At 38.6% G+C, this 25497-nt stretch overlaps 1 protein-coding gene across 8 annotated transcripts in view; it reads left to right on the top strand.

The window, feature by feature from the left end:
* slc8a1b (solute carrier family 8 member 1b) overlaps positions 1-25497 on the top strand; it is a 168113-nt gene that overhangs the window by 120434 nt on the left and 22182 nt on the right. For 7 of the 8 annotated variants that reach the window (XM_067455601.1, XM_067455596.1, XM_067455597.1 and 4 more), the window contains exon 3: positions 25291-25403. In XM_067455601.1, coding sequence (XP_067311702.1) covers positions 25291-25403 — 113 coding nt within the window. Of the gene's footprint in view, positions 1-24942; positions 25050-25290; positions 25404-25497 lie in introns of all 8 variants that reach the window. The other variant, XM_067455603.1, reaches the window with a different exon arrangement.

Genomic DNA, 25497 nt, shown 5'->3' with positions numbered 1-25497 from the left:
CTTTGATCTCAAAGGCAGAGCTACAAATTGTGATTTTCATTTGAAGCATAACAGATTCTGCTCGCTCAGCGCCCATGTCGAATCAAAAAGCACTGTGATTTGTTTTGTGCTTTCACCACGAGTATTTATGAGTATATGCTCATCTGAAATAGAGGATAAGTAACTAAACTGAGCTAGTTTTCATTTACATCTTGTTATTAGTTTTTGTCAGCAAAAAAAAAGAAAAAACGGTTGTGCATGCCCCCCCCCCCCCCACCCCCCACCCCCCAGTTATCCGTCATGCATATATTGCCTGATTAAACTGCACACACACTTCATCTTACAGTACATACTGCTTCAGTGGCTCATTTTGTAGAAAAGAGCAGAATGAAGGAGAGATGCGGCGTATTGTAAGAACAGATGGAGGAATGAGTGGAGGATAATTGTGGCCTCTGTAACCAAGCGGAAAAGAGAAGCATTTTGGCCTAACGAAACTGTATTTCTTACTGCTCATCACAGCTGTTTGAGAATCTTTGGCCTTTTAGTTATTATACAGCATGAATGAGCATTAAGGATGTATGACAATATGTTGAATATTTATGATATCGGCAGCGGTTTAGCTGGTGATATAAGATTATAAGCATCATGTTCTTTTTTTGGCCATTAAGTTTTATGCAAGGGTTTAGCTTCAAGATCTTTTTAATCGTCACTTTTTAAAACAGCTAATAGGCTTTTGCCACATCGCATGCAATGCTATTTTTTTGTATTCTGTAAAACATTTGATTGAATGGAAATCTGTTGTTCAGGATCATTCATTTATAATTAATTAATGATATAATGGAGTTTATAAAAAAAAAAACTGATTGATGTGGTATACTGTAAAAATAGACTTTGTAGACAGGCACAATGTACTGTATAAATATGAAGGAATTTTCCGTATTGGTTTTTTACAGGTGTTTTACCTGTATTTTGAATTACACATTACATTAGTTTGTGTTTTAAAGGTTAACGGAATTTTTCGTAAAATTACTGGATAAAGTACTGGCAGAAAATTACCATTTTCCGTTTTTGTTTTTTATTTAATTTCCTTTAATTCAAACATGTTCTTGGAAACATCCATGCTTTTTGTTCGTGTTTTAGCTTACAGTACATAGATGAATATTATGTAAACACATTCTTTTATTTTGGATGCGATTAATCACATTAAGATAATTAAAAATATAAATATTAGGACATGTTGCCATGAGACAAAAATCAGGGGGGGAAATAGCATTATTTTCCTGTGCAAATGAGATGCTTAAATCAGATGTTGGTTAAATGCCGATCAGAACTAGCCTCAAATCTCAGATACCTTCATGTATAGAACAAATGCTGCTAAAACATTACATTGCATTTATCGAGCGGACTAACAAGCTAGTTTTGAAATAATTAGCCACAGTAAAAAAAAAAAAACGGCAAACCTGACAGATGGCACAGTTACATGCGCAGCGTGTGGCTGTAGCATTTCAGGTTTGAAAGGAAACAGTCTGTGAGTGTGCAGTTGTTCCACGCGCCCCCACAACCAGCTGTCAGAGCTAATTCTCATTCAGACTGGACGGTGGAGGTGAGGAGGTGAATTCACTGCTCGCTGCATCCAAGTGGGATAAGTGCAGTGTTTTTCTCTGTCCGTGAAGCATAATGTTTGTGAATTTGAACATATTCTGCCCTTAAAAAGGGGCTTGAGGTCTGCGTGTAGCTGCCATGTGGGCAGTGGGTTTGTTGAATGTATATAATTCGTACGCTATCATTACAGTATACTGTCCTAGATTATGTGAAAATGTCCGATTTTTGTAGATGCCATATGATTAGTCTGTATGTGCTGTTTGGGCTTATATTACCAACAATTCTTTTCCCATTTTTAAGAGAAGGAATTTGTAACCGTATTCTTTCAAGGTGTTATATGGTAAAACATACACTACTGTTCTAAAGTTTGTGGTCAGTAAGATTTTTTAAATAGTAGTTTTGCAATAATTATTTTATGCTCACCAAGGCTGCATTTATTTGATTGAAATACAGTAAAATATTATGAAATAAAAATATTTTAAAATTCCTGTAATGCCAAAGCTGAACTTTCAGCATCATTACTCCAGTCTTCAGTGTCATGTGATCCTTCAGAAATCATTCTAATATGCTCATATTCTGCTCGAGTAACAGTTATTATGATTAGCAGTGTTGAGTTAGTAAGTTCAATAGAAAGTTTAAAAGAACAGCATTCAGATTAAATGAAAAAACCCTCTAATCATCTCAAAGCATCTTTAAAATGAATATATAAATCAAAAAATAAGAAACTGCCTCTCATACAGCACTTTTCCACTGCATGGGATGGGCTACGGTGCGGCTCGGCTTAGTTTGTTCGCTTTTCCATTGGTGGTACGACTCGGTTTGGCACGGCTCGGCTCACTTTTGGCTCTGTTTGGTTTTCCACTGCGGTTAGCACTGCTTTAAAGTGGGTTGGATTATAGAATGATCGTTGTAATTGTGCCGGCTCTACTTCTCAGCATGTGGATGTTTTTAACTAAAGTTAACTAAAGACAAATACGTTACAAATGAGGCTGATAGCAGCAAAACAAAATGCTGCACCAACAAGTGAGCCGTATACCGAACTGTACCATGCAGTGGAAACGTGCCAAAGCGAGCCGTACCAAGCCATAACGAACTGTAGTGGAAAAGCGCCAATATAGTGAGCAAATAGAGTGGTGCAGGGACGGCAGATTTTTATAGGCCAGAAACAACTTAGCATTTTAGCATTTCCAGTTCCATCATTGTGAAGTCAGTGGGGTTTTTTTTGTTGAATGCTTGAAAAAAGGTTTGCTCAAGATATTTTCAAGTTTTTCTCTACATTATAAAATACATCAGTGAATATCCTCTTTAACTTGTCTTATAAAAGGCAATTACTAACAAGTGGCTAAATGGGACTAAAGGGATTGTCTGGGTCAATAAAACCCATTAGCCAAACAGGTAAACTCTCCTGAAAACTATTAAATTATTTGTAAACACAGAGTTGGTGGAAGCTTAGTGATGGTGTAATTCAAGTGATTCATGTCAGCACTCTATACTGAGTTGAGTTCTCTTTCACGTCGTCTTGCGCTTTAACAGTAAAATACACACAAGAATGTCAAAATATCCTTGTTAACAGGATGTTTTTTCTAAAGTGAATTTAAATAATTGTGAAAGAAAATGCATGTGTATCAGAATATTGGATCAGTGCATTCAGTCTTAAAGTGACAGCAGCCTAATAAACCTACTGCCGTCTGTGTCATTAATGTTATCCAACAACAAAAGTTCAACAAAACACTGCTCAAGTTTTATTTATCAAATTTTTCTACCTGAACTTGAATGAATGAATGAATGAATGAGGCATTTATATAGCGCTTTCATATGTACTACTGTACACCCAAAGCGCTTTACACTTATGTCAGGGATCTCTCCTCAACCACCGCCAGTGTGCAGCATCCACTTGGATGATGCGACGGCAGCCACAGTACAATGGCGCCAGTGCGCTCACCACACACCAGCGATAGGTGAAGAGGAGAGAGGGTGATGGAGCCAATTCAGTGGATGGGGATTATTAGGAGGGCATGATTGGTAAGGGCCAATCGAGGGAATTTGGCCAGGACACCGGGGTTACACCCCTACTCTTTTACGAGAAGTGCCATGGGATTTTTAATGACCACAGAGAGTCAGAACCTCGGTTTAAAGTCTCATCCGAAGGACGGTGCTCTTTGACAGTATAGTGTCCCCATCACTATACTGTGGCGTTAGGACCCACACAGACCACAGGGTGAACGACCCCTGCTGGCCTCACTAACACCTCTACCAGCAGCAACCTGGTTTTCCCAGTTGGTCTCCCATCCAGGTACTGACCAGGTTTAGCCCTGCTTAGCTTTAGTCTTGGGCTACAGGGTGATATGGATGCTGGCAACTTTGTTTGGTTGTATTTATTGGTGATATTTCTAATTTAGTTTGTTTCTTCTTATTGTATTACTGAATGTTTACTTGTCTTTAATAATGTTTGAAACTTGTATTATTCAGTGTAGTTGTTTTTGGTGTGGTATTTTTGTTTAAACCATGGGCAAAAGTTCTTTGTGTAAGTGTTCTATAGGCTGCTCGTTTTTGTTCATGGTGTTCAGCTGCAACTGAATTTTTTGCAAAAAGACAGAATGAATATGTTTGATATCTATATGTTTTTACCTTATTGTAATCTATAAGCAGAATCAAAATCACTAAAATTCAAATAATACCCAACCCCTGGTGTTAATGCTTGCATGCAAAAGTCTGTGTTCTGTGGTATGAAAATGTAATAACATGACGTGGTACTTTGTGTCCCAGTACTAGAGACCATATTAAAACATACTCAAAGTATTTGAACCCATCCACAGTGAACTTTTTGAATTTAGGATGCAGACATGGACTTGGGTGGATGTGAGGTGACAGCGGCGTGGACAGAAGCAGAAACTAATGAGTCCTTAAGGATGTTTGACTGAGGACAGTGAAATGGACAGAGAGAGAGGGAGAGACGCTAATCAGTCCTCAAGGGGTTTTTGTGCCAGAGCATTATTCTCACTCCTGGACTATAAACACACAGCTGGGCTTATGCAAGTAAGGGGGGGCGTTGCCACCGGAAAGCTGACCGGTGCCATCTGTCAGTCATCTCAGAGAGTGGCTTAACTCACTTCCCTTTATCCCGGCTTTCGCCATTTATCATTCATTGAAAGTGTCATTGCTGATTTTGTTTTGTTTTGGCTGTGCAGATGGTTGCTGTGGAGATGACTGGCCTGTTTTAGGTACAGCCTACCATTTTGGGGTGTTTAAGAACTTTTTTGTGTACCCGTATATGTGTGTATGTGTTTGTTTGGGTGTCTACTCACACTAACGTACATGTTTATTCTGTTCTCGCTGTGGTTGATCAATGGTAACCCGTGTAGAATAGCTGTGCAATCAACCGGAGATTGTTTATAAAACCAGGTCTGAGTTTAGTTTGAGTACGAGCGTAAAAAAAACATACGCCTTTCTCTTCCAAATGTGTCCTGAAACACGTCATATGAATGCACTTCTATAGGTTACGGGTCCATACACACACGTGCTAATGTCGAATGCAGCCTAGTGTGATATATGCACCAAACAGTTTATGGCGGATTGATTAAACCTTCAGTGGAGCTCTATAGAAAAGTCCCAAACAGCTTCAGAGGCTTCATTTCATTTCCCTTCAGACCACTTTCCTTTTACCTTTTTTCCCTCTTTCTTCTTCTTTCCTTCTTTCTTCCTCTTTGAATGCCTGCTCCTGTGAAGCCTTCTACCTCCTACAGTTATTACAGTACCTCTCTTCCTCTCTCACATACATATTTTGCCTTATTCCATGGGCTGGTGCCTCTATGGGCTGATCAGAGTGCGAGTGAAAAAAACAGGTATTGAAAGGGTGTCAAAGGAATATGAATTTCTGGAGCTGTCATTCATTCTGCATAGAGAGAGAGAAGCATCAGATGCCCGACACTGGTGTTCATCACTGCAATTTGACCTTTAAAATGGAGGTTTTGTGTTTAGATCAAACACACGGTGGAGGTAATCGTTACGCAGTCAATATTTAATTCTGTTCATTTATTGAACAGTAGTCTATTCTTGACCATTTAGCATTGTTGAACCCTAGAAAGACAGAAACAAGCGCTTGTTCAGCTGTTTTATTATATATATATATTGGATGGATGGATGGATGGATGGATGGATGGATGGATGGATGGATGGATGGGTAGATAGATAAAAGGGTTAGATTGCTTAACTCACCTACATGTTCCAAAGCTATATAACTTTCTTGCTTTCGTAGAACACAAACTGAAGTGTTAGGCAGAATGTTCAAGCTGCTCTTTTCCAAAAACTGTACGTAAATAAAGTCAAGTTACAGCTTTTGCACTGTATTCCAAATCTTCTGAAGTTTTACGGTAGCTTTGTGTGAAGAAATTTTTAACGCAGAATCTTGGGACATGTGGAAAAGAATCGGGATAGGACTCATGTTCATGAATGTGATTATTAACATTACTGTCGTATGAAGCAGAGCAGAACAGAGTGTTAAGGAGCTGAGCAAGGCCGCTAGAGCGATTGTTGAGCTACACACGGCTTGCGAGCAACGGGACTTTTGTAGCTCTGTTTATCATATTCGATACATTTAAGTGTGTTTAAAATGATGTTATAACATTACTCTGTGTGTTCGCTCGGTGGCTGCTGTGACACTTGTTGCACACTGCAGTGAGAGTAAAGCGTTTCTACCAAATAAAACCAGAAACCGAGGGTAACGCAGATATGACACGATTGACAGACGGCTCCCTCAGACGTCCCGGCTCCATGACAGCAATTTTCACGCAATTTACAAATAGCTGGAAACATTTGGGATATTGTAAGAACTCAATTGAACAATATAACACTGGCCCAGTGGTTTTGGGATATTTTACTGCAAAAATACTACATAGTATGTTAAATTTATTTATTTATTTATTTATTTTTGCTTTCAAAACTCTTTTGATAGAACCAAGCTCTAACCCCCAACCCCTACGCTACCGCCATTTTATTACAACATTACAATGTTTTAAAAATTAACATTTTGAATGTTTTAAAACATTGTTTTAAAATTTTCCACACATTCTAAATCTTCTAAACAAGTACAATGGCTTTGTCTGAGGAAAACACCAAAAGTTAACTACATTTTCCTCCACAGGACATATGAAATAAATAGTTGTGCATTTAAATGGAGCACCTAAAATTTTTGTCATTGTACTTTTACTTTTACTTTTATTTTTTTTTATGAGTTTTGACACTGTAAAAAAAATGGCTCCAATTGAAAAATGAAAAACATCTACATTTTTCAGTTGGCCAAATTGAAATTCTGTGAATTGATGCAATTTAATTCACAGAAATTCAATTTGGCCAACTGAAAAACTTAGATGTGATCAGTCACTTGAAAATTTTCAATTGGAGACCTGATTTTCTTTTTTTTACAATGTATGTGTGACTGTATATGTGAGTGTTCGTGTAGACATAGGTTAGAAGCCATGTCTTTTTGCAGTTGCCATTGAAATTATGCTCTGGTTTTTGTCATCTGTCCTCCCCTGTTATTTTTTTCTACTAGTCTTTGTCTCTTGAGTGCTTCTTTGGCTTTACAGACAACCTTTTGAAGTGAAAAAAACTGACAAGGTTTTATAATGCATTTGTGTGTATTTCTCTGAGTAATAGCTGTGTGTGTTTGCGCATGTGTGCGCGTTTGTGTGTGCGTGTTGCTCTATGAGTAGTGTGTGTGCGTGCGTGTGTGCGTGTGTGTGTGTGTGTGTGTGTGTGTGTGGGCGGGTGGTACAGTAACAGATGCAGACTCGAAAGACGTATACACAGTGAAAGAGTGATGGAAGGAGAAGAAACGGATAATGTTTTTGAAACATGCAGTAGAAAAAGAGGGACTGATTACAAGTTTTCCATTGAAAACTTGGAATGGCGATGTTGTTAAGTTCCCCCTGTGACCTCAGAAAACCAGTTGCTATGACTTCGGAACATTCAGGAAGCAAACAGCACAGACATCAATGGAATTAGAATGGAATTGGCTCTGATGATTGACATTACTAAATACAACCCCTTACCATTTTTCACTCAATGCACCATGCTCTCTAAACATGTAAAAGAAATTGAGGGTGTGAGAGTTCTGTAAAAGGTTTGATTTTTTTCACTGGTCTGTGCAGAGAAAATGGTGGTTTGTGGAGTGTATTAATTATACATTAAATGTTTTAGTGAGTGCATTCCAAAGTACCATTACTTGTCATTTAGGAGACTCTTTACCAAAACCAAGAAAAAGTGCATGGACAGTCTCCATAGCAGAGCTTTTGCAGTTTATCCCTGCTGGTAGATTCCAGAACTACACTATTATGTGTAGGAAAAAAATGTATGTTTTTCAACTGACGGCCATTGAAAAGTAGCAATGAATTCTGATTAAATAGCATTTTTGCAAAATAAAACTCTGCAGAAATCTAAGTATTTTAGACCTCCTTGGTGACCAATTTCCAGATGTTATTATTATATTGACGAAATTAGCTTTTGCTACATTTTGAATGAATGAGCAAATCCATGCCATTTCCATTGATTTTCACTTTATAACTATTTGCTATTAGTGATGGAGTTTTGTAGCCTAGAAATCTGGACGCACCCTAGCGGCAGCAAATCTAATCTGCCCGCAAATGTCGTCTAGCAACTCTCAATACCCTTCTGGACTGTATTCCCCTAACTCTTGCCGTGCCAATCACATCGTGTATAGAGTTGGTGGGCGGGGCCATAATGACGACGGCCGAGTTGCGTTTGCGTGCTTCTAGTAAACACAGAAACTGGAGAACGGCGGTCTTTCGAATCAGCTTTGACCGCGACTCTGGAAGACTTGGAGTTAAGCTCTTCTCTGAGAAAAGGACAAAGAACGGCACTGAAGTCATTTTTAAAAAGGGAAGATGTGTTCTGAGTTTTGCCGACCGGATACAGCGAATGTTTAATCTATCAACAAGCTCTGCTTCACCTTCGTTGCTCTGGTTGGTGTAGCGATATCCTATCGCGTGCAGAGGGAGTTTGAAAGACAACCGTTTATCCCGCCCTTGGATTGATGTGGGTCTTGCTTGTCAGGCTAGGGGTTTTGATTAATGTCTGTTACTCTTTTGAGTCCATTCTCCCAAAACAATAGCTCCGATTTGTTCTGTAATTCAGTGACTCTTTTTTTTTTTTTTGTATGTCACATCATTATGCCAGAAGGTTGCAAATTGCAACCAATGAATGTCTTAGAATATTATGAGTAAACCATTGAGCCATTCAATTCATTCAAATTCACCAAAAATGTACTATTTTTCACAAAACATTGCCAATCTACATGATCTTCTTAGAGACTTGAGAAATAATACCGTCATATCTGTTTTGAAAGCTGTTGTATTGTTTTTATTTCTATTTTTACAACTTTTATCAAGCTAAAGAGAAAATGATTTAGGTTTCAATAATATGCTTAAAGTGTCTAAAGAGCTATTAAGATATTGTATTACATTGGGCAGCATAGCAATGCATTTCAAGTAGGCTCCTTGCAGTTAAAATTTTGTATGTCACCAGTCATTTTTACACATTCATAAATTAAGGATTATGCTGTGTGTACACTTATAAAGCTTTTCATAGTGCTACACTCTTTTCATCTGGCTGCTTATGCTTCGCTGAACTGAATGAACAACATTCTCATTCCTTTGGTTTATTGAAGGTCAACGGATACTCATTCACAAAGGACATGCCTCATTTGTTCACAAACAAGATGGTTGATTCAGTCCCTCTCTACTCACTCATTGGTTCAAACTCGATTTAGAGAAGCGGAAGGTTCGGTTCATTAACTCTTACTGATCGATTAAAAGCTTGCCTAGTAAGACTGTTTATTTTATCTCTGATGTGTTACTTTTATAGTTAGTCTTTGAAGGTAGAAACACATTTAGAAGGTTTACGAATCAGTGTCATACTGTATTCGTTCATCGTCATTCAGGACCAAAACATCACTATTTGATATAAGGCAGGCACATACTGAACGGGAAAGTTATGTCAGTGGACAGTCCCCAAAGAGCTACTTGGAGTCAAGTGTTTTGCTCAAGGCCGCAGTGATTCAGAATCTCTGAAAATCTCTGTTTTCCCCTACCTGAGCTCAATCCTGTGAGCCTTTTCCAGATCCACCAGCCCGAAACATGGTGTCTCACTTTGATGTCATAAATATATAGGTTTATTTTTAACATGATAGATTACCACGAACTTCCTCAGGATCTCTTTTTTTCTTTTTGCAGTTCCTTTTCTCGCTGTGTTTTAACTCCCTCCCTTTGCTCTATATTCCTGCCCAAGCATGGCTTCATTATATGGAGATTTTAATTACCTTGTTGCAGGTTATTTGCATATACAGTGGGGTGATGAGTAAGTTCTCCCTCTGCGCCTCTCACTGCGTGACCTTTGACATCAGTCAGGCTGAAAGCCCATGAGGAGGCAGCGTTGTAAGAGGTTTGATGATCTCAGCTCTCATATAGTCGAGTTAGAAGGAAGGAGAATAGTCCCCTCCAAACTAAAAACACTCAATAATTAATTAAAATTATTATTAACATTAGATGTTATATTTAGTTTGATTCTGGTTAATATTTTATTAATTGTAAAAAAAAAAATCTGTGATGGCAAAGCTGAATTTTTTAGCATCAATACTCACAACACAAAAGTCATCTGTGTCGTATGTTCCTTCAGAAATCATTCTAATATGCTGATTTGCTGCTCAAGAAACACTTCTTAATGATGAAAACACCTTGGCTCAATATTGTTGTGGAAAATATGAGCAATTTTTAAAAGTATTCTTTGATTAATAGAAAGATTTTTAAAAAACTGAAATCTTTTGTCACATTCTTTACTGTCACTTTTGATTAATTGAATGCATCCATGTTGAATGAGAGTACAAATTCCTAAAAATAAAATATAACAAACAAACAAACAAACAAATAAATAAATAAATACACTTTAGTGCCAAAAGGGGCGCCTGCCTTTACATGCAAATGAACTTGAATTGACATCCCATTCTTAATCCTTTGGGTTTAATATGGAGTTGGCCCACCCTTTACAGTAATAACAGATTTAACTCCTCTGGGAAGGCTTTCCACAAGGTTTAGGAGTGTGTTTATGGGAATTTTTGACCATTCTTCTAAAGCACATTTGTGAGGTCAGGCACTGATGTTGGACAAGAGAGCCTGGCTCGCAGTCTCCGATTATAAATCATCCCAAAGGTGTTCTATCGAGTTGAGTTCAGGACTCTGTGCAGGCCAGTCAAGTTCCTACTCACCAAACTCGCTCATCCATGTCTTTATGGACCTTGCTTTGTGCACTGGTGCGCAGTCATGTTGTAACAGGAAGAGGCTCCACAAACTGTGCCCACAAAGTGAAATTGTCCAAAATGTCTTGGTATGCTGAAGCAGTGACATGCTTTACCATTGCATCCAACGTTCTGCATTGTACTTTATATAAGGCTTGGATGCAGCTGCTAGGCCATGAAAACCCTCTCTACACACTCTCTATGCACTGTTCTTGAGCTAATCTGAAGGCCACACAAAGTTTGGAGGTGTGTAGCTACTGACTCTGCAGAAAGCTGGCGACTTTTGCGCAATGTGCGCCTCAGCATGCGCTGACCCTGCTCTGTTATTTTACGTGGCCTACCACTTAATGGCTGAGTTGCTGTTGTTCCCAATTGCTTCCACTTTGCTATAAAACCACTGAAAGAAGAACATGGAATATTTAGTAGTGAGGAAATTTCACAAGTGGACTTATTGCACAGGTGGCAAACTATCACGGTAACTAAATATATATACTGCCCCCAGATTTTTAGTCAAAGCACAATTTTGGAGATCCTTGATGTGTGAGAGCAATAGAAGCAATCAAGACAACAAATAGGGCACTATTTGTTGTCAGGATTGCTTCTATTGCTCTACTCATTATGTCATGTCGCTTTGGATAAAAGTGTCTGCTAAACGTTTAAACATAAATGTAAAATGTCAGCTTCTCTCTCAACCAATCACGTGGGTTTGATGTGGGACTACTGAACTGCCAAAAGGTGGATAGTGTGATTGGAGAATTTGTAGAGACCTGTTTATTCTAATGCAGTAAGACTGATACCTCTCTGAATTGCATTATTGGCGCAATCAGTAGAACGGTGAAAAATGGCCTCAGGGTCTCCAAGTCTGTCAGCCTGTTCCTTTTTTGTCATTATTATCACACTAATGAGTAGAATTCTCGCTTGCCTTGCACCTGTCCAACAAATCGGTTCATTTATCTTTACTCTAGTTCACGCAGTGGCAGAGGAGTAACTGCGATGCACATTTGTGGATCATCTAAACAAGCTGCTAGGTATCTTTGGTGCTAACAGGAGCAACAGGGTGGAGCAGGGTCTCTGTGACTCAACTTAGGGGCTGCTGGCTGGAGCTGATGGGCCTCATCTGCTCTTGATCTGTGCGGAATTGTTCGGAAATTAGGTGGATAATGATCTGGTGGGATGGGACTCTGCTCTCTCTGATTTGTGTGCTGTCAGTTTGTCTTGAACTCAGCCTCTCTGGTTATCCGCATCTCTGCTGAGTGTGCAGTAGCTGCCCTGTGTGTGTGTTATGGGGACAAAATGTCCACACAAAGATGGCAATATACGAAATTCTTGTCCTTGTGGGGCCATTTTTGGGTCCCCATGAGGAAAACATCTTACAAATCATACAGAAGGAGTTTTTTTGAGAAAGTAAAAATGCAGAATGTTTCCTGTAATGGGTAGGTTTAGGGGCAGGGGCAGTGTAAGGGGGATAGATAACACGGTTTGTACGGTATAAAAACCATTACGCCAATGGAAAGTCCCCATAAAACATGGAAACACTACGTGTGTGTGTGTGCGCGTGTGCATGTGCGTGCAAGCGAGAAACATTCGTGTGGACTATGCAGCTCCATAGTAGACGTAATCTGAGGAAAAATAGATACTGCTGCTCTTCCCAGAAAAGAAATCCAGAGTGAATGCTGGAACGAAAAAAAAGACACAAGAGAAGAGAGATTGCTGTTATTTGACCTCTAGTAAATATATGATTACTTTTTTTGTGTCTCGCTTGGATGTTTGCCTGCCATCAGAGATGTAGGAGTACGTGTATGCAATAAAGCTTAAAACAGAATTGGAAACCTCTGAAAATCCATCAATAACCTGAACCAGAGACGCATAAGAAGGATCAAAAATACATCAGGCTATAGCCCCACCAGAAATTTGCATAGCACTGTCATTTTTAGGGTCCCAGCACCATCAGTGCGAGGACCCTATATTGGAATTGCAATGTTTATTTTTGTTTTATTTTTTTGTGGTTGGTATTTTACTCACAGTGTCAATTTCATTAAAAAGTCATTAAAAACCTAAAATTAAAAAGAGGTTTAACAAACATTTTGATATTCCTATATGTATAAACAATGGTTTTGATGGGGGAGGTCAATTAGGTCTTGGTAAGGTACCATTAATACCTTATTAATGGCAATAAGGTAATGTAGATGTTCAGCGCTTAATAACTGCACACTTTACAATGCAAAGTTTTAAATGTATAGTTTTAAGGTAAAATGGAAAATGCAATAAATGCAGAATATGAAAGTTATTGATGCAATACGCATCAAATCTGCAATCTACAGTGACAGTAGAGCTGATGTATGTGGGATCTAGAGGAGGAGAGGTCAAGGGGTCATTGCTGAGAAATGCATCCTTATATGGGCATCCAGAGAGCCCAGCAGAGAAAAGACTACAGCACTATGGGGACATGACTATATGACTTTGTCTATCTATCTATAGCCCTATTCGAACAGGATTAGTTTACATGGAGAGGTAGAGTAAAGTAATTATTACCAGAGCTTCTCATTGATTTTAGTCCCATCCGAATGTTAATCATAATAGACAATGTCAGTAAAGATTGCAGGAACTTTTACCTTCTGTAAAGTTCCAGAAAAATGACCACAGGCAATGCTGGTGACTGCTGATGTTGTATCAACGCCTGACCTACCTAAACTAGCATTTGCACACCAATCTTTTTATTTCATCTCAATATAGATGGTATCCGATGGAAAAATATCATTATAACATTTATAAATTGAGCCAAATCGCAGAAACAGAAATTTTAATGTTAATGTCAGGTAAGAGTAAGATGCTTATCTGGATTTTTCTGCTCACTTAAGTGGGTTTATTATAAACAGCCACTTCTATAAACTTGTGAAGTTTACTTAAATAGGTTCTTTATAATAAATTAAAATTATATCAGTAAATAGCATGTGACCTTCTGTAATTTCCACGTATAGAAAAAACACTATCCCACCTAAATACAGAGATGTTAGTCCCTGTCCTAATCAGTACATGAAATCAAAGACATAAAAAAAATTTCATTCAAACATTGTTTAGAAATCTATCTGCTCTGATTTAATTAGTTAACAGCCTAGCAACTACTTAGCAACACCCTAATAACAACCCAAAATGCTAGCAGTTGCCTTTTTAAAAAATGTAAAGATTCTCTTTCTTCCTTTTTTTTTTTTAAGAGAGTGTTTTTCTCTCTGTAATTTCCGGAAAGGTATGGATGTCATGATTGTGTTTCGAGGCAATAGACTTCGACACACAAATCCAGCATTGCTTCGTTACAGAGAAACGGCAGACAGGACTGTTGCAGTTCCAGCAGCCCCTGATTTAAGCTCTTCTTTTGGAGAAAGCGCAGAGAGAGATGGAGAGACCCGCAAAGGGCTGTAAAGGAACACAGAGAAGACAAGAAACACTATGAAGGCCAATTTTATTGCAGCCTTTTGTTCCACTCTCTGAAGTGCTACCCTGCGTGTGTGTGTGTATGTGTAGACACGTAAGTGCTTGAAGGCATGGATGTCTGTTGTGCTGCTTTTTTTAAGGACTATCAACTTGTTGGACTGTGTCTCAACACTCCCATCTGCAGAACATACTGCAGCTTTTTCAATTAATACATTATTAATGATTAGCAAAACAAAGCTCATGAATATTGAAATGCTTTTATCACTAAGGAGTTTAAAAAGTTCTTTCACTTCACCAGTACAAACGCGCACACGCGCGCGCACACACACACAAGCATGCTTTAGTCTCCTGAGGCACATAGCCAGTTACCATTAATCTAATTAACTGTCTCACTTAAGGCCTGCCCATCAGGCATGTCACCCGAGAGAGGATGAGAGAAGAAGATGCTGAGAAGAGAGATGGGCGGGGTGAGCCAGATATCAGCAGACAGAAGCAATGGAGGGTTTGAAGTGCTGTGGTTCTGAAATTGGGTCTTCTTGTCATTTCAGTCTCTTGTGACCGTTCAGACTTGAGAAATTGTGTCAAGAACAAAAATCTTTCGTTCAGTTTTGATTCACCTTGACCCGGAACAGAGAATTCAGAGAGCAGTGAACAGAACCATATAAAGGAAAAGATTTCAGATGTACTTCCCCTTTCCAAAATAAGGCCAGGGAATACAAGATGTTTTTTTGTTCACTGTTGCACTTCCATCAGATGACTTTTTTAAAAACACTTCTGTTATTTACTGACCTAAACAAAAACATTATATTGGATCATACACGTTCCAATAGAAACATCGATTGAAAATCAAGTGATCAAAGAGGTATGAATTGTTATTATAACCACCTCATTTGTTTTGTAAATAAGCTAATCATGTCAAATACATATTTTGCAGAATAAGAAAAATGTAAATTATTATTTATACTCATAATAAGTTGAGGAATATACACAATAACAGTTAATGTAACTGTAATATAATAGTTGTGTTAGCAGTTTAAAAAAAATAAATGTGTGAATATAATACATTTATTTTTAAACACAACTGCAAACACAACTATTATATTTATTCATTATTAAATTATTATATCCCATCTACAAAAAAAGGTTCAGTTAGGTTTAATATAGACTTAATAAAAATAAATAAATAAAAAACACTTTAAATAGAATATACGGAGAAATGTATTAAAGGGCTAGTTCACCCAAAAATGAAAACGCTGTCATTACTTACTCACCCTCATGTGGTTCCGAACCCGTAAGACTTCTCTTCTTCGGAACACAAATCTTTCTGTCCCTCCATTAACACTTCAAAAGTTCATAAAGAGATGCCAAACTAATCCGAATGAATTGAGCTGTTTAGTCAAAATAAATTATGAAATGACCAATTAAAACAATATATATATTGAAATGAAATCAGCCAATTTAAACAGAAGCTCAACCAAACCTTCTTGACACACGAGAACAAACCTTTTGCTGAAGCTCAAACGTGCTGCGTAACACACGAGAATGAACCATTGGTTCTCTCACGTCAAGCGAACATGTTTGAGCTTCTGTTTACCACAACTGATGTGTGAACGGATGAATGTTTATGTGAATAAAAGCCTAAATTTAATATGTTCATCATATAAAGTGAGCGTGTGTCTTTAGAAATGTTGGACTAAACTGCTCGATATGGAATTGTCATTTTTCGATGAACTATCCCTTTAAATGATTGCGTAATGCTTTCATGCTTAACTGGTCATAAAAAAAAAATCTACTGATAAAGTACGTTTACGAGCTGTTTAATTATTAAAAAACGAAAAATTAATTAAAACTAAATTCGTCCATTGATCCCATGATGTGAACCATTCTATATATGAAGCACCTGACAACACTATAGTGTACATATACACTCTATATAGAAGCCTTTCTTCTGAGTGTACTCATGTTTTACACTAAATTACAAAATGTCACTTTCTGCCCAACAACAAGCCCTTTTAAAACAACGGTATAGTGACGAAGCAGCATTTACAAAAGATATGTAAATGTAAGTTATGAAGCATCCCATTATGTAATAATTGCGGTTTGTAAAAGAACAATGAGCAAATGTACAAATGTGTCAGAAGTCGGTGATGCTTCATTGGGCCATGTTTTATCACAGGGCTTGAAAAGGTTTGAAACACTCATGAATCAGCTTGTAGCTTCAACAAATTTAAATCTATTAAAGTACTTAAAATCACGTGGAGGATGATGTTTGTGGTTCAGTGACGTGTAATATGTATGAAGGCACATACATCCGTCTGTCTGTCTGCTCTCTCTCTCTCTCTCTCTCTCTCTCTCTCTCTCTCTCTCTCTCTCTCTCTCTCTCTCTCTCTCTCTCTCTCTCTCTCTCTCTCTCTCTCTCTCTCTCTCTCTCTCTCTCTCTCTCCTTCTCCTTCCTTCCATTATTCGCTAGCAGGTCTCTGCAGCAAGCTCTCATTTCACCCCACTACGACATAATCAATACCTGCAGTGTGTTTGCGTGTCTGTGTGAGAGAGAGCGCATGCACATTTTATATAGGCTTAAGTGTATTTACACAAATGAGCATGCAATTCGTCATAAGATATCTGCAGATTGCAGTACAGAATATATAAAAATGATTGCATATTGCATATGCCAACGTTAGTTTATGCTTATTCTACATGCACTTCTGGTCATGTTGGAAATGGTTTCATTTACCTTTCCTTTTAGACTCACACACGTGTGCAAACACACACACACACACACACACACTTTAAGTTTAAATTTTTCATAATGTTCACTTCTCACATACAATCTGAGGATGTTTATGTTATATTTCACTGCAAAAACCTACATCTGAACCATTACAATCCTTTTTTTTTCCAGTAAAATATTTGTTGTTTAAAACAAATGAATAACATAAATATTTTTGTTTTTGTAATTAATATTATAATTATGCAGTCCAGTTTAAATAGACAATATCTGTGCTACTATAACACTGTGCCAGGCATGTTTAAATGAATCATTCGTTTTAATTAACTTTCAATTAACTTTTCTTTAAGAAATAAAAGTTACATTTGAATTAACTTTTAATGCAAATGAGAGGTCAACTATAACTCTGTTGCAACTATTTTGCTTGTGCAATTAATTGTTTTATTATTAATGCTTGAAATGAGGTAGAAAAGAGTTTTAGTTTAGCAGTACAGTGTTTTAAAGGGTTAGTTCACCCAAAAATGAAAATTCTCTCATTCATTTATGACCCTCATGTCCTTCGACACCCGTAAGACCTCCGCTCATCTTCGGAACACAAATGAAGATATTTTGATAAAATCTGATGACTCAGAAAATCCTCCAGTGACACCAATGTCATTTCCTCTCTTAAGAACCATAAAAGGCACTAAAGACGTCGTTACAAAGCCCATCTTACTACAGTGGCTCTACAATCATTTTATGAAGCACAGAGAATAGTTTTTGTGTGCAAAAAAACGAAATAACGACTTATAGTGATGGGCCGATTTTAATAATTGATTCATGATTCGGATCGTGTGTCAAACTGCTGAAATCACGTGACTTTGGCAATCTGAATCATGAATCAATACACTGATTCATAACCGTTCAAAACTTTGTTTTGAAATCGACCCATCTCTATACAAGTCGTTATTTAATTTTTCTTTTGTGCACAAAAACTATTCTCGTCACTTCATAAAATGATGGTAGAGCCACTGGAATGAGATGGGCTTTGTAACGACGTCTTTAGTGTCTTTTATGGGTCTTGAGAGTGGAAATGACATTGGTGTCAATGAAGGCCTTTCTGAGCCATCGGATTTCAACAAAAATAACTTCATTTGTGTTCCGAAAATGAACTTATGGTTGTTGAACAACATTAGGGTAAGTAATTAATGACAGAATTTTCGTTTTTGGGTGAACTAACCCTTAAGGGTAAGGGTAAGGCACAGTCTAATTCGCATTGTTGCCTGATTTGCATAACTCCTGTCCTGTATGAATCAGCTGCTAAAACCTTATTGCTTGTTTGTGTGTTGTGCATGTTCATATGTGCAATGTAATCAGCGGGCACAATTCATTCTTACCGAATTCGCCATGGCACAAGAAAAAGAGTGAATGCCCTTACATTCATTCTAAACATGCACACACCCATGTGCACACACAAACATACATGCATACAAAAGTAAGCTCTTATTGATTTAATGTGGCTCCTCCTTGTGTTAAGGAGCAGACATGATCTGAATCTTAAAGAGGTTGCGTTACTTCACCCGCTCTCTCACACACACACACACACATGAGGTTTAATGTGGCCTTTGGTAAATCAGTTGAAAAGTGGCTTTATTTTGTCTCTTTCTGTGGTTGCTAAGCACAGATCTAATTGCTGGCGAATGTTTCTGGACTGTAATGTAAGTTAAACTGTGTGTGTTTGAGTGTGTATGTGTGGTTTTGGCTTATGAATTAAGCTAATAGGTCTGGATCTCATTCCGGTCCAGCTGCACTGATCTAAAACTGGTACCTGAGCATGGGTCAGACGCAGAGATTTGTTCACATCAGACATCAGCGCAGTCACTAACTCGCTGTAATGCAGCAGCGACGGGCGATCATCTGCAATCACTGCGGCTCGAGTGTGTGAGTTTAAGCTTCCTGATTGTCCCACAACTGCTCTATAAAACGTGTCTGCAGATCCTTGAGAAGCATCGACCCGAAGATCATTTCAAACACTAAGTGGTAGATGAGATGTATGAGCCATATATGTATTTTAAAGAGCTGTGCGAAAGAGATTTTGCTTAAGGTTGTTATACATTGTGGGAACCTTAATGTCCCCATAAGGATAGTAAAACCCAAGATCACCCATATTTTCAAAATGCTTATAAATGATATAGGATGAGTTTTTTTGAGAAAGTAAAAATGCAGAATGTTTCCTGTGATGGGTAGGTTTAGGGGCAGGGGCAGTGTAGGGGGATAGAATGTACAGTTTGTACGGTATAAAAACCATTACGCCTATGGAGAGTCCCCACAAAGATAGTGAAGCAGACGTGTGTGTGTGCGTGCGTGTGTCAGGATCTCTTCCGTTCAAGGCTACTGCAATGCAGATATGCTAATGAACAGATAATGTCATATCATTTGTGTGTGTGTGCTGCGTTGTTGCCTCCTGTGCTTTTTATGAGTGAGATGATGTCTTGTGATGTCATGTTGCAGTGCTTGGTTTCTGGTCAGGCATGAATTGGAGCAGCTTTATGTAACACCCTGATCAGAGATTCAAGACCCCGAGCGTCTCCCATAAGGCCCTGCCCGTTTGGCTTAATCTAAAGCACGCTTTGATTTCCTGCAGGCTAAAATTTGAGCTGCTAAAGAGAGAGGGGCGCTCTCAGAGGGGAACTTGGTACACGCGCATAAAGCCATTTACTGATGTCAGATGTCATTTACTGTAATAGCACGCGAGGAGAGAAATGTTGTGCTGAATGCAGGAGGCTTAAAGGTGTGTCTTCATGTCCATCAAGTATCCCTTTGTGTGTGTGTGTGGGGGGGGGGGGGTAGCAATATACAAAATCCTTGTCCTCGTGGGGACATTTTTGGCTATCCTGGAGGCGACTTCAACCTGAATGCACGCAGGCTCATGGGAACTAATGTCAGGGTATAAAATGTGCCATGGGTACAAAAGCTTATAAATCATACTGAATAGGTTATTTTAAAAATGTAAAAAATGCAGAAAGTTTTGTGTGATGGGTAGGTTTAGGGTTAGGGTTAGTGTGAGGGGATAGAATATGCAGTGTGTACAGTATAAAAACCATTATGTCTTTGGCGAGTCCCCATAAAGGTGTGTGTGTGTGAGACTGTGTGCGTGTGACTGTGTGTGTGAGAGACTGTGTGTGTGTGCACATTATGTCACAGGCCCATGCAAATTGTAAAAGCTGAAAACATCTACATTATGGAGATGAGCCAATGGTTTGTATGAGGAAACTGCTTGATAAACATGGATAATTTCTTAAAGTACATATAAAAATTTGTTTGAAAGTTAGATTTAAGGTAAATCAATAAATATGTTTAGTATTATGGAAATCCTTGATCCTTGAAACATGATAGAAAACATGATAGAAAATTTTAATTTAAATTATTAAATAATTGATTGCCAAAATAATATCTTTGCCTACATGTAATTTCAACAACCTAAATATAAAGATGTCAAGACATTGCAAACCTTAAGTAGACAAAAATGACTCAAAGTGCCAAGTTATCAAGAGGTTTAGTGAGTCAGTGAATTGATTCAGTGAATGATTCATTAGACTGATTCAGACGAGTAAATAGTTTTTTGATTGGTTTGTTATCTCACAGTTGGACACAGAGTCAACTCATGAGTCATTCACTCATGAATCTGCCCACGCTCATTGCGCTGTATGTTTGTTTGCGTGCGGATCGATAGGAAGATGTGATTTCTCATCATTATTTCAAGATGTAGCAAATTACCTCGAATGGGAAATATTCATAATTAATCAACTTTTAATTTTTTCCATTCTGAGCTAAATTGCTGCAAGATATTCCATCTTTTTATATGCGTTCTTGTTCGTCATCAAACTTGCATTCTTTCCTCAGTAACATAATGTATTTTACCGCCACACAGCAGTTGATTTGTTCCATCACCGATGAGGGCAGCACGGTTGTGAAATGTGTAGATATCCAGCCATTGTGTTTAGCAGGTGTTTTTTTTTTTTGTCTCATATGGTCACAGTTTGTCTCCTCCAGAGCTTGAACCGTTCACATGTTTTCACTGAGTTCCGATGTGTTGACTGCTTGCAAATGTGTTATGTGTTGATTCTTTTGAATGATAAAAACTCAGGGGCACTTCTAATTAACATCTTATCTACACCACACACACTTGAAAGATGGCTTTGTTTTCCGATTTTAATAACCGCTGCCTCGTTATAAACGCGATGCGTAATTTCATCACTCCCCTAATTTCTTCCTCTCTCGTTTCAAATGATGCAAGTGTCCAGTAACTGCAGATAACAGATGTCAAAAACACTTGACTAGAACAAACCGTACAAAGAATAAATAGGGAAACAACCCCACACGCACGCACACATAATAAAACAGTGTGCGCTGTCATTTTAAAGCCTTTGTGTGCGTGTAAAAGCAGTTCTATGACTTATTGATGTAGCTTTAGCGCACTGCCGTGACCCCAGCTGAACCTAACCCACATTCAGATGAGAAGTGAAGAGGGTCATTCCCACACACATATAGCTTACTGCGCCTTACACAGCGCAGATCTGGAAACGGTTTCTCTGACAACCAATGAAGGCTTTGAACTCAAATTGCCTTTGAGAAGCAAGAGATGGAGAAAGATCTTCCCTGAAGCATATGCCAGCATTTGATAGGTCTTCTGTCTTTCTCGTCTCATTCTCTCATGCCTTTTCTTCATTAGCTGCGTTTACGTGGACCCTAATAATCCATCTGTATTTGAACTAGCAGCACAGTCGGAATTAAAAAAAACATCATAACCACATTTGTCGGAAATCATTGGGCAAATTTAATTCGGACTGTAAGGTGTGGTTTAAAACTTTTCTAATCCATTCGATAGGACGTGTAAACACTTGATCAGATTGAAAACCGGAACTGGAAAGTACTGCACATGTGCAATGATGTAGAAATTGCATAATGACGCAAAGAGCTGTTGTTATACTGTAATAAATGACTGATATCGCTCCAACATTTGAATTCCACTTTTTGCCTGTGTAGTTGTGCAGGACAATGTCCTCCGAGCAGTCATTGCTTAGGACTTTCATCCACAAACGCCTTGTTTTGAGCGCGGGAAGGGCCGCTCTAACTGTTTGATGAATATAAGCAGCTCAGTACAAAAAAAGCTTCATTGTGCTTGTCGTCTCCTAATCAGGACCCAAAATAGATTGTCTGCTTTTCAAAACGAATACTCTCAGAAAAAATTGGTACAAAAGCTGTCACTGGGATAGTACCCTATACAAAGGTTCTAATATGTAGTAATAAATATGTACAATGTTTGTACCAATATGTACCCTTGAGACACTAATTTGCACTCTTTAAAAGGGTACTGCCCCAGTGACAGCTTTTGTACCTTTTTTTTCTGATGGTAATGAAAAGAAGTGATGGCAGGATGACGGCTGGTGTCGCCAAAAGCAGAAAACCATTCATAATGTCAAAAGATTAAATTCCATTTGAGGCTTGTTTCATATAAACCTGCACATCAAGCCAATCTCTTTATTTAATGTTCATGTAAAGGGAAAGTGTCCATTTAAAGGTATAGCTACTGTCTTTTTTGCTGTGGTACCTGTCTTAATAGAAGATCGATGACTGTTAAAAGTGACTGTGCATTTTGTATTCTGAAAGTCTGGATGTTGTCCGGTTGGCACTGACATTTTGTTAAATAGAATTTTTAAAAATACTTAAAGTACTAGGTTAAAATATTCACTCATTTCAGATCCTTCAGAACTGTATCAGTTAATTGAAACACATTATTTTTCTTTCTAAATGTAAATACATTTTTCTGTTTTACAATCTGTTTTATTTCCTCAATGTGACTTCTTTTAAAAGAAATGTGATATTCAGTGGGGGGTAAAATGTAGGCCAAGAGAGTCGAGTTTGTTTTCATGTTGGCTTTAATCGTGACATTAGGCCAATGTGACATGGTTGGTTGTGGAGATTTTCTGCTTGTAATGTTCTGCGTGGCGGTTGCTCTTGAGGAAAGGTCATGCAAGCATAGCAGCAAGTGGTCTTGATTCTGTGCATGAAAGATTTAGTTTTTGGTTCTGGTGATATCATGATGATGTTGTTAGCTTGGAGGTTGAGGTTTGTTTTCAGTGTTACCTCTAAGTAACCTGACAAGCCAAACCCACATCAAGATGTTTGGTCTGGAAACTCACCATAGACAGGGCTCAATCCGAGGGGCGGGATAAACTCTTGTCTTTCAGACTCCTTCTGCACGCAACTGGATAGAGCTACAACCAACCAGAGCAACGTCAAGCGGAGCTAGTTGACTGATTAAACTTTCTCTGTTCCCGGTCGGCAAAACTCCAAACACATCTTCCCTTCTTAAGAATGATTTTCAGTTCTTTGTTCTTTTCTCAAAGAAAGGCTCTCCAGTTTTCTGGAGTCACGGCCAAAGCCGATTCGAAAGACCGCCGTTCTCCAGCTAGAGAAGTAGCACCCAACTCTGCCTTCATTATTAAGCCTGCCCCCCGACTCTATACACGATGTGATTGGCCTGACCAGACTTCGGTTTTTCCAGCTCAGAAGTCTATTGAGAGTTGCTAGACAACACTCCCGGCAAATTAGATTTCATCTAGATTTCGAGGCTAACTTCTAAGCATACCGGGTCCGATGTTACTCCTGTGCAGATGGGAAAATTTTTTAGGAGGACCACATTTTCTTGAGTCAGAGCTAAATGAATGGCCGTTTCAGCTGGAGTCCTTCCACACAGCCATCGGTTTTATTGAACTCTTTCCCCCCCAGTGTTTTTTAAAAACGCTTCATTAAAGTAGTATAAAAATCTTTGGCCGTTTCTCAATGTGCATTCTCTTACTTCATCATCTTCAACCGTCGAAGTTCAATTCCAATACTCAGGAAGGCAAGTACAGAGAATGCATAAAAGTACCCAAATGTGTTCTTGATATCGAGGATGCATCAAGTGCAGACTTGAGACAATTAAACCATTAGAAATGCCAAAAGACAGAAGCCTGTGAGCCTTAAACTTCTCGTTCTCACTTTACAGATTTCCACTGCAAGATCACAAATACGTGACGGCTCGTGTAAATAGACCTTTGTTCTTTGTAAAGTGATAAAGACCTGGAGAAAGCCTGCTGTATTTCTATTGGCATTGACAAGGCATTAAACATACTCATTTTTACTCAATAAATTAAAACAAATATAAAATAAGGAAGCACTTTATTTTACAGTCCTGTTCCCCATGTACATACTATGCACATAGAATAGTAATTGCAATAACTGGGTAATAACTGGGCACTAACCCTGAACCTAACCCTAAACCTAACCTTAACCCCTGTAGTTATGTCACCCAGCACGTTCATGGTAAGTACACATGAGTACATGTACTGTAAAATAAAGTGCGACCTAAAATACTATGAAAATAACGTCTATAATAATATGAAATAAATGTTTTAATATGTTATGACATTAGTTTATGATCTGTAATTTGTAATTTGGCCGCTGGAATATGCTGGGGCAGTCAGTTGAGCAGCAAGATTGCATCAACTCTCACAAAGATGCATTTCCGAGTGTTCCTTCAGAGTTCGTTCTTTCAAGGTAGCCTGGCAAGTTCGTTCTTTGCATTCTTGGAATTGAGAAACAGCTATCACTAAATTAGGGATCCGTCCGTAATGAATAAATATTAGAGGGAATATTTATTGTATCCGTGTTTGTGAGTTTATTTACAGACAGTCAGACTTGATGAGGCTGCTCTCTTTCTCTCTCTGTCCGTCTCTCTTGCATCATCCTCTCATTCTGATGCTCTGCCTGTGCATGACTGCATGCCTGCATGATCTTTCTTTTTCTCTTGGTCTGTCTTTTCCTCACTCTTTTCTTCCTCTCCTTCTTTTTCTTTCTCTCCCCCTCTCTCCAGCAAAACAATAAAAGTCAGGATAATTGATGACGAAGAATACGAGAAGAACAAGAGCTTCTTCCTGGAGATCGGAGACCCTCAGCTCATAGAGACCAGTGAGAAGAGAGGTGGGGGGCGTGGCCTGAACCTGCAGAGGAAACCACACATACAACACACACACACACACACACTGAACACCGGTCCTCTGGATCATCATCGGGATCAAGTACAGGCCAAACTACACCATCGACAGCCCTGCAGCCTAGTCCCCGCGTGTGCTTGTTTGCGTGTTTGTGTGTGTATGTGTACGTGTGTGTGTGTATCATGCATGCATTACTCCAAACCCCTCCTGTTGTCTTGTTTCTGCAGGAAGACGATAACAGTCAGGGTTCTCAATCGAGAGGAATACGATAAGCAATGCAGCTTTTGCTTAGAGCTACAGACGCCACTTTGGAGAAGGAGAGGATGGACAGTATACAGAGGTTTCTCTCCCTCTCACAGTGTCTCCTTTACTTTTGACTCTTCTCTCCCTCTGGGCAGAGTCTCACCCTCTCTGTCTCTGTCTCCTGGTGTGTG

The sequence above is a fragment of the Pseudorasbora parva genome, chromosome 10, assembly GCF_024679245.1.
Source record: "Pseudorasbora parva isolate DD20220531a chromosome 10, ASM2467924v1, whole genome shotgun sequence".
In the NCBI taxonomy this organism is placed as follows: Eukaryota; Metazoa; Chordata; class Actinopteri; order Cypriniformes; family Gobionidae; genus Pseudorasbora; species Pseudorasbora parva.
The sequence above is the reverse complement of the archived record's forward strand: the minus strand, read 5'-3'. Positions and strand labels throughout refer to the sequence as shown.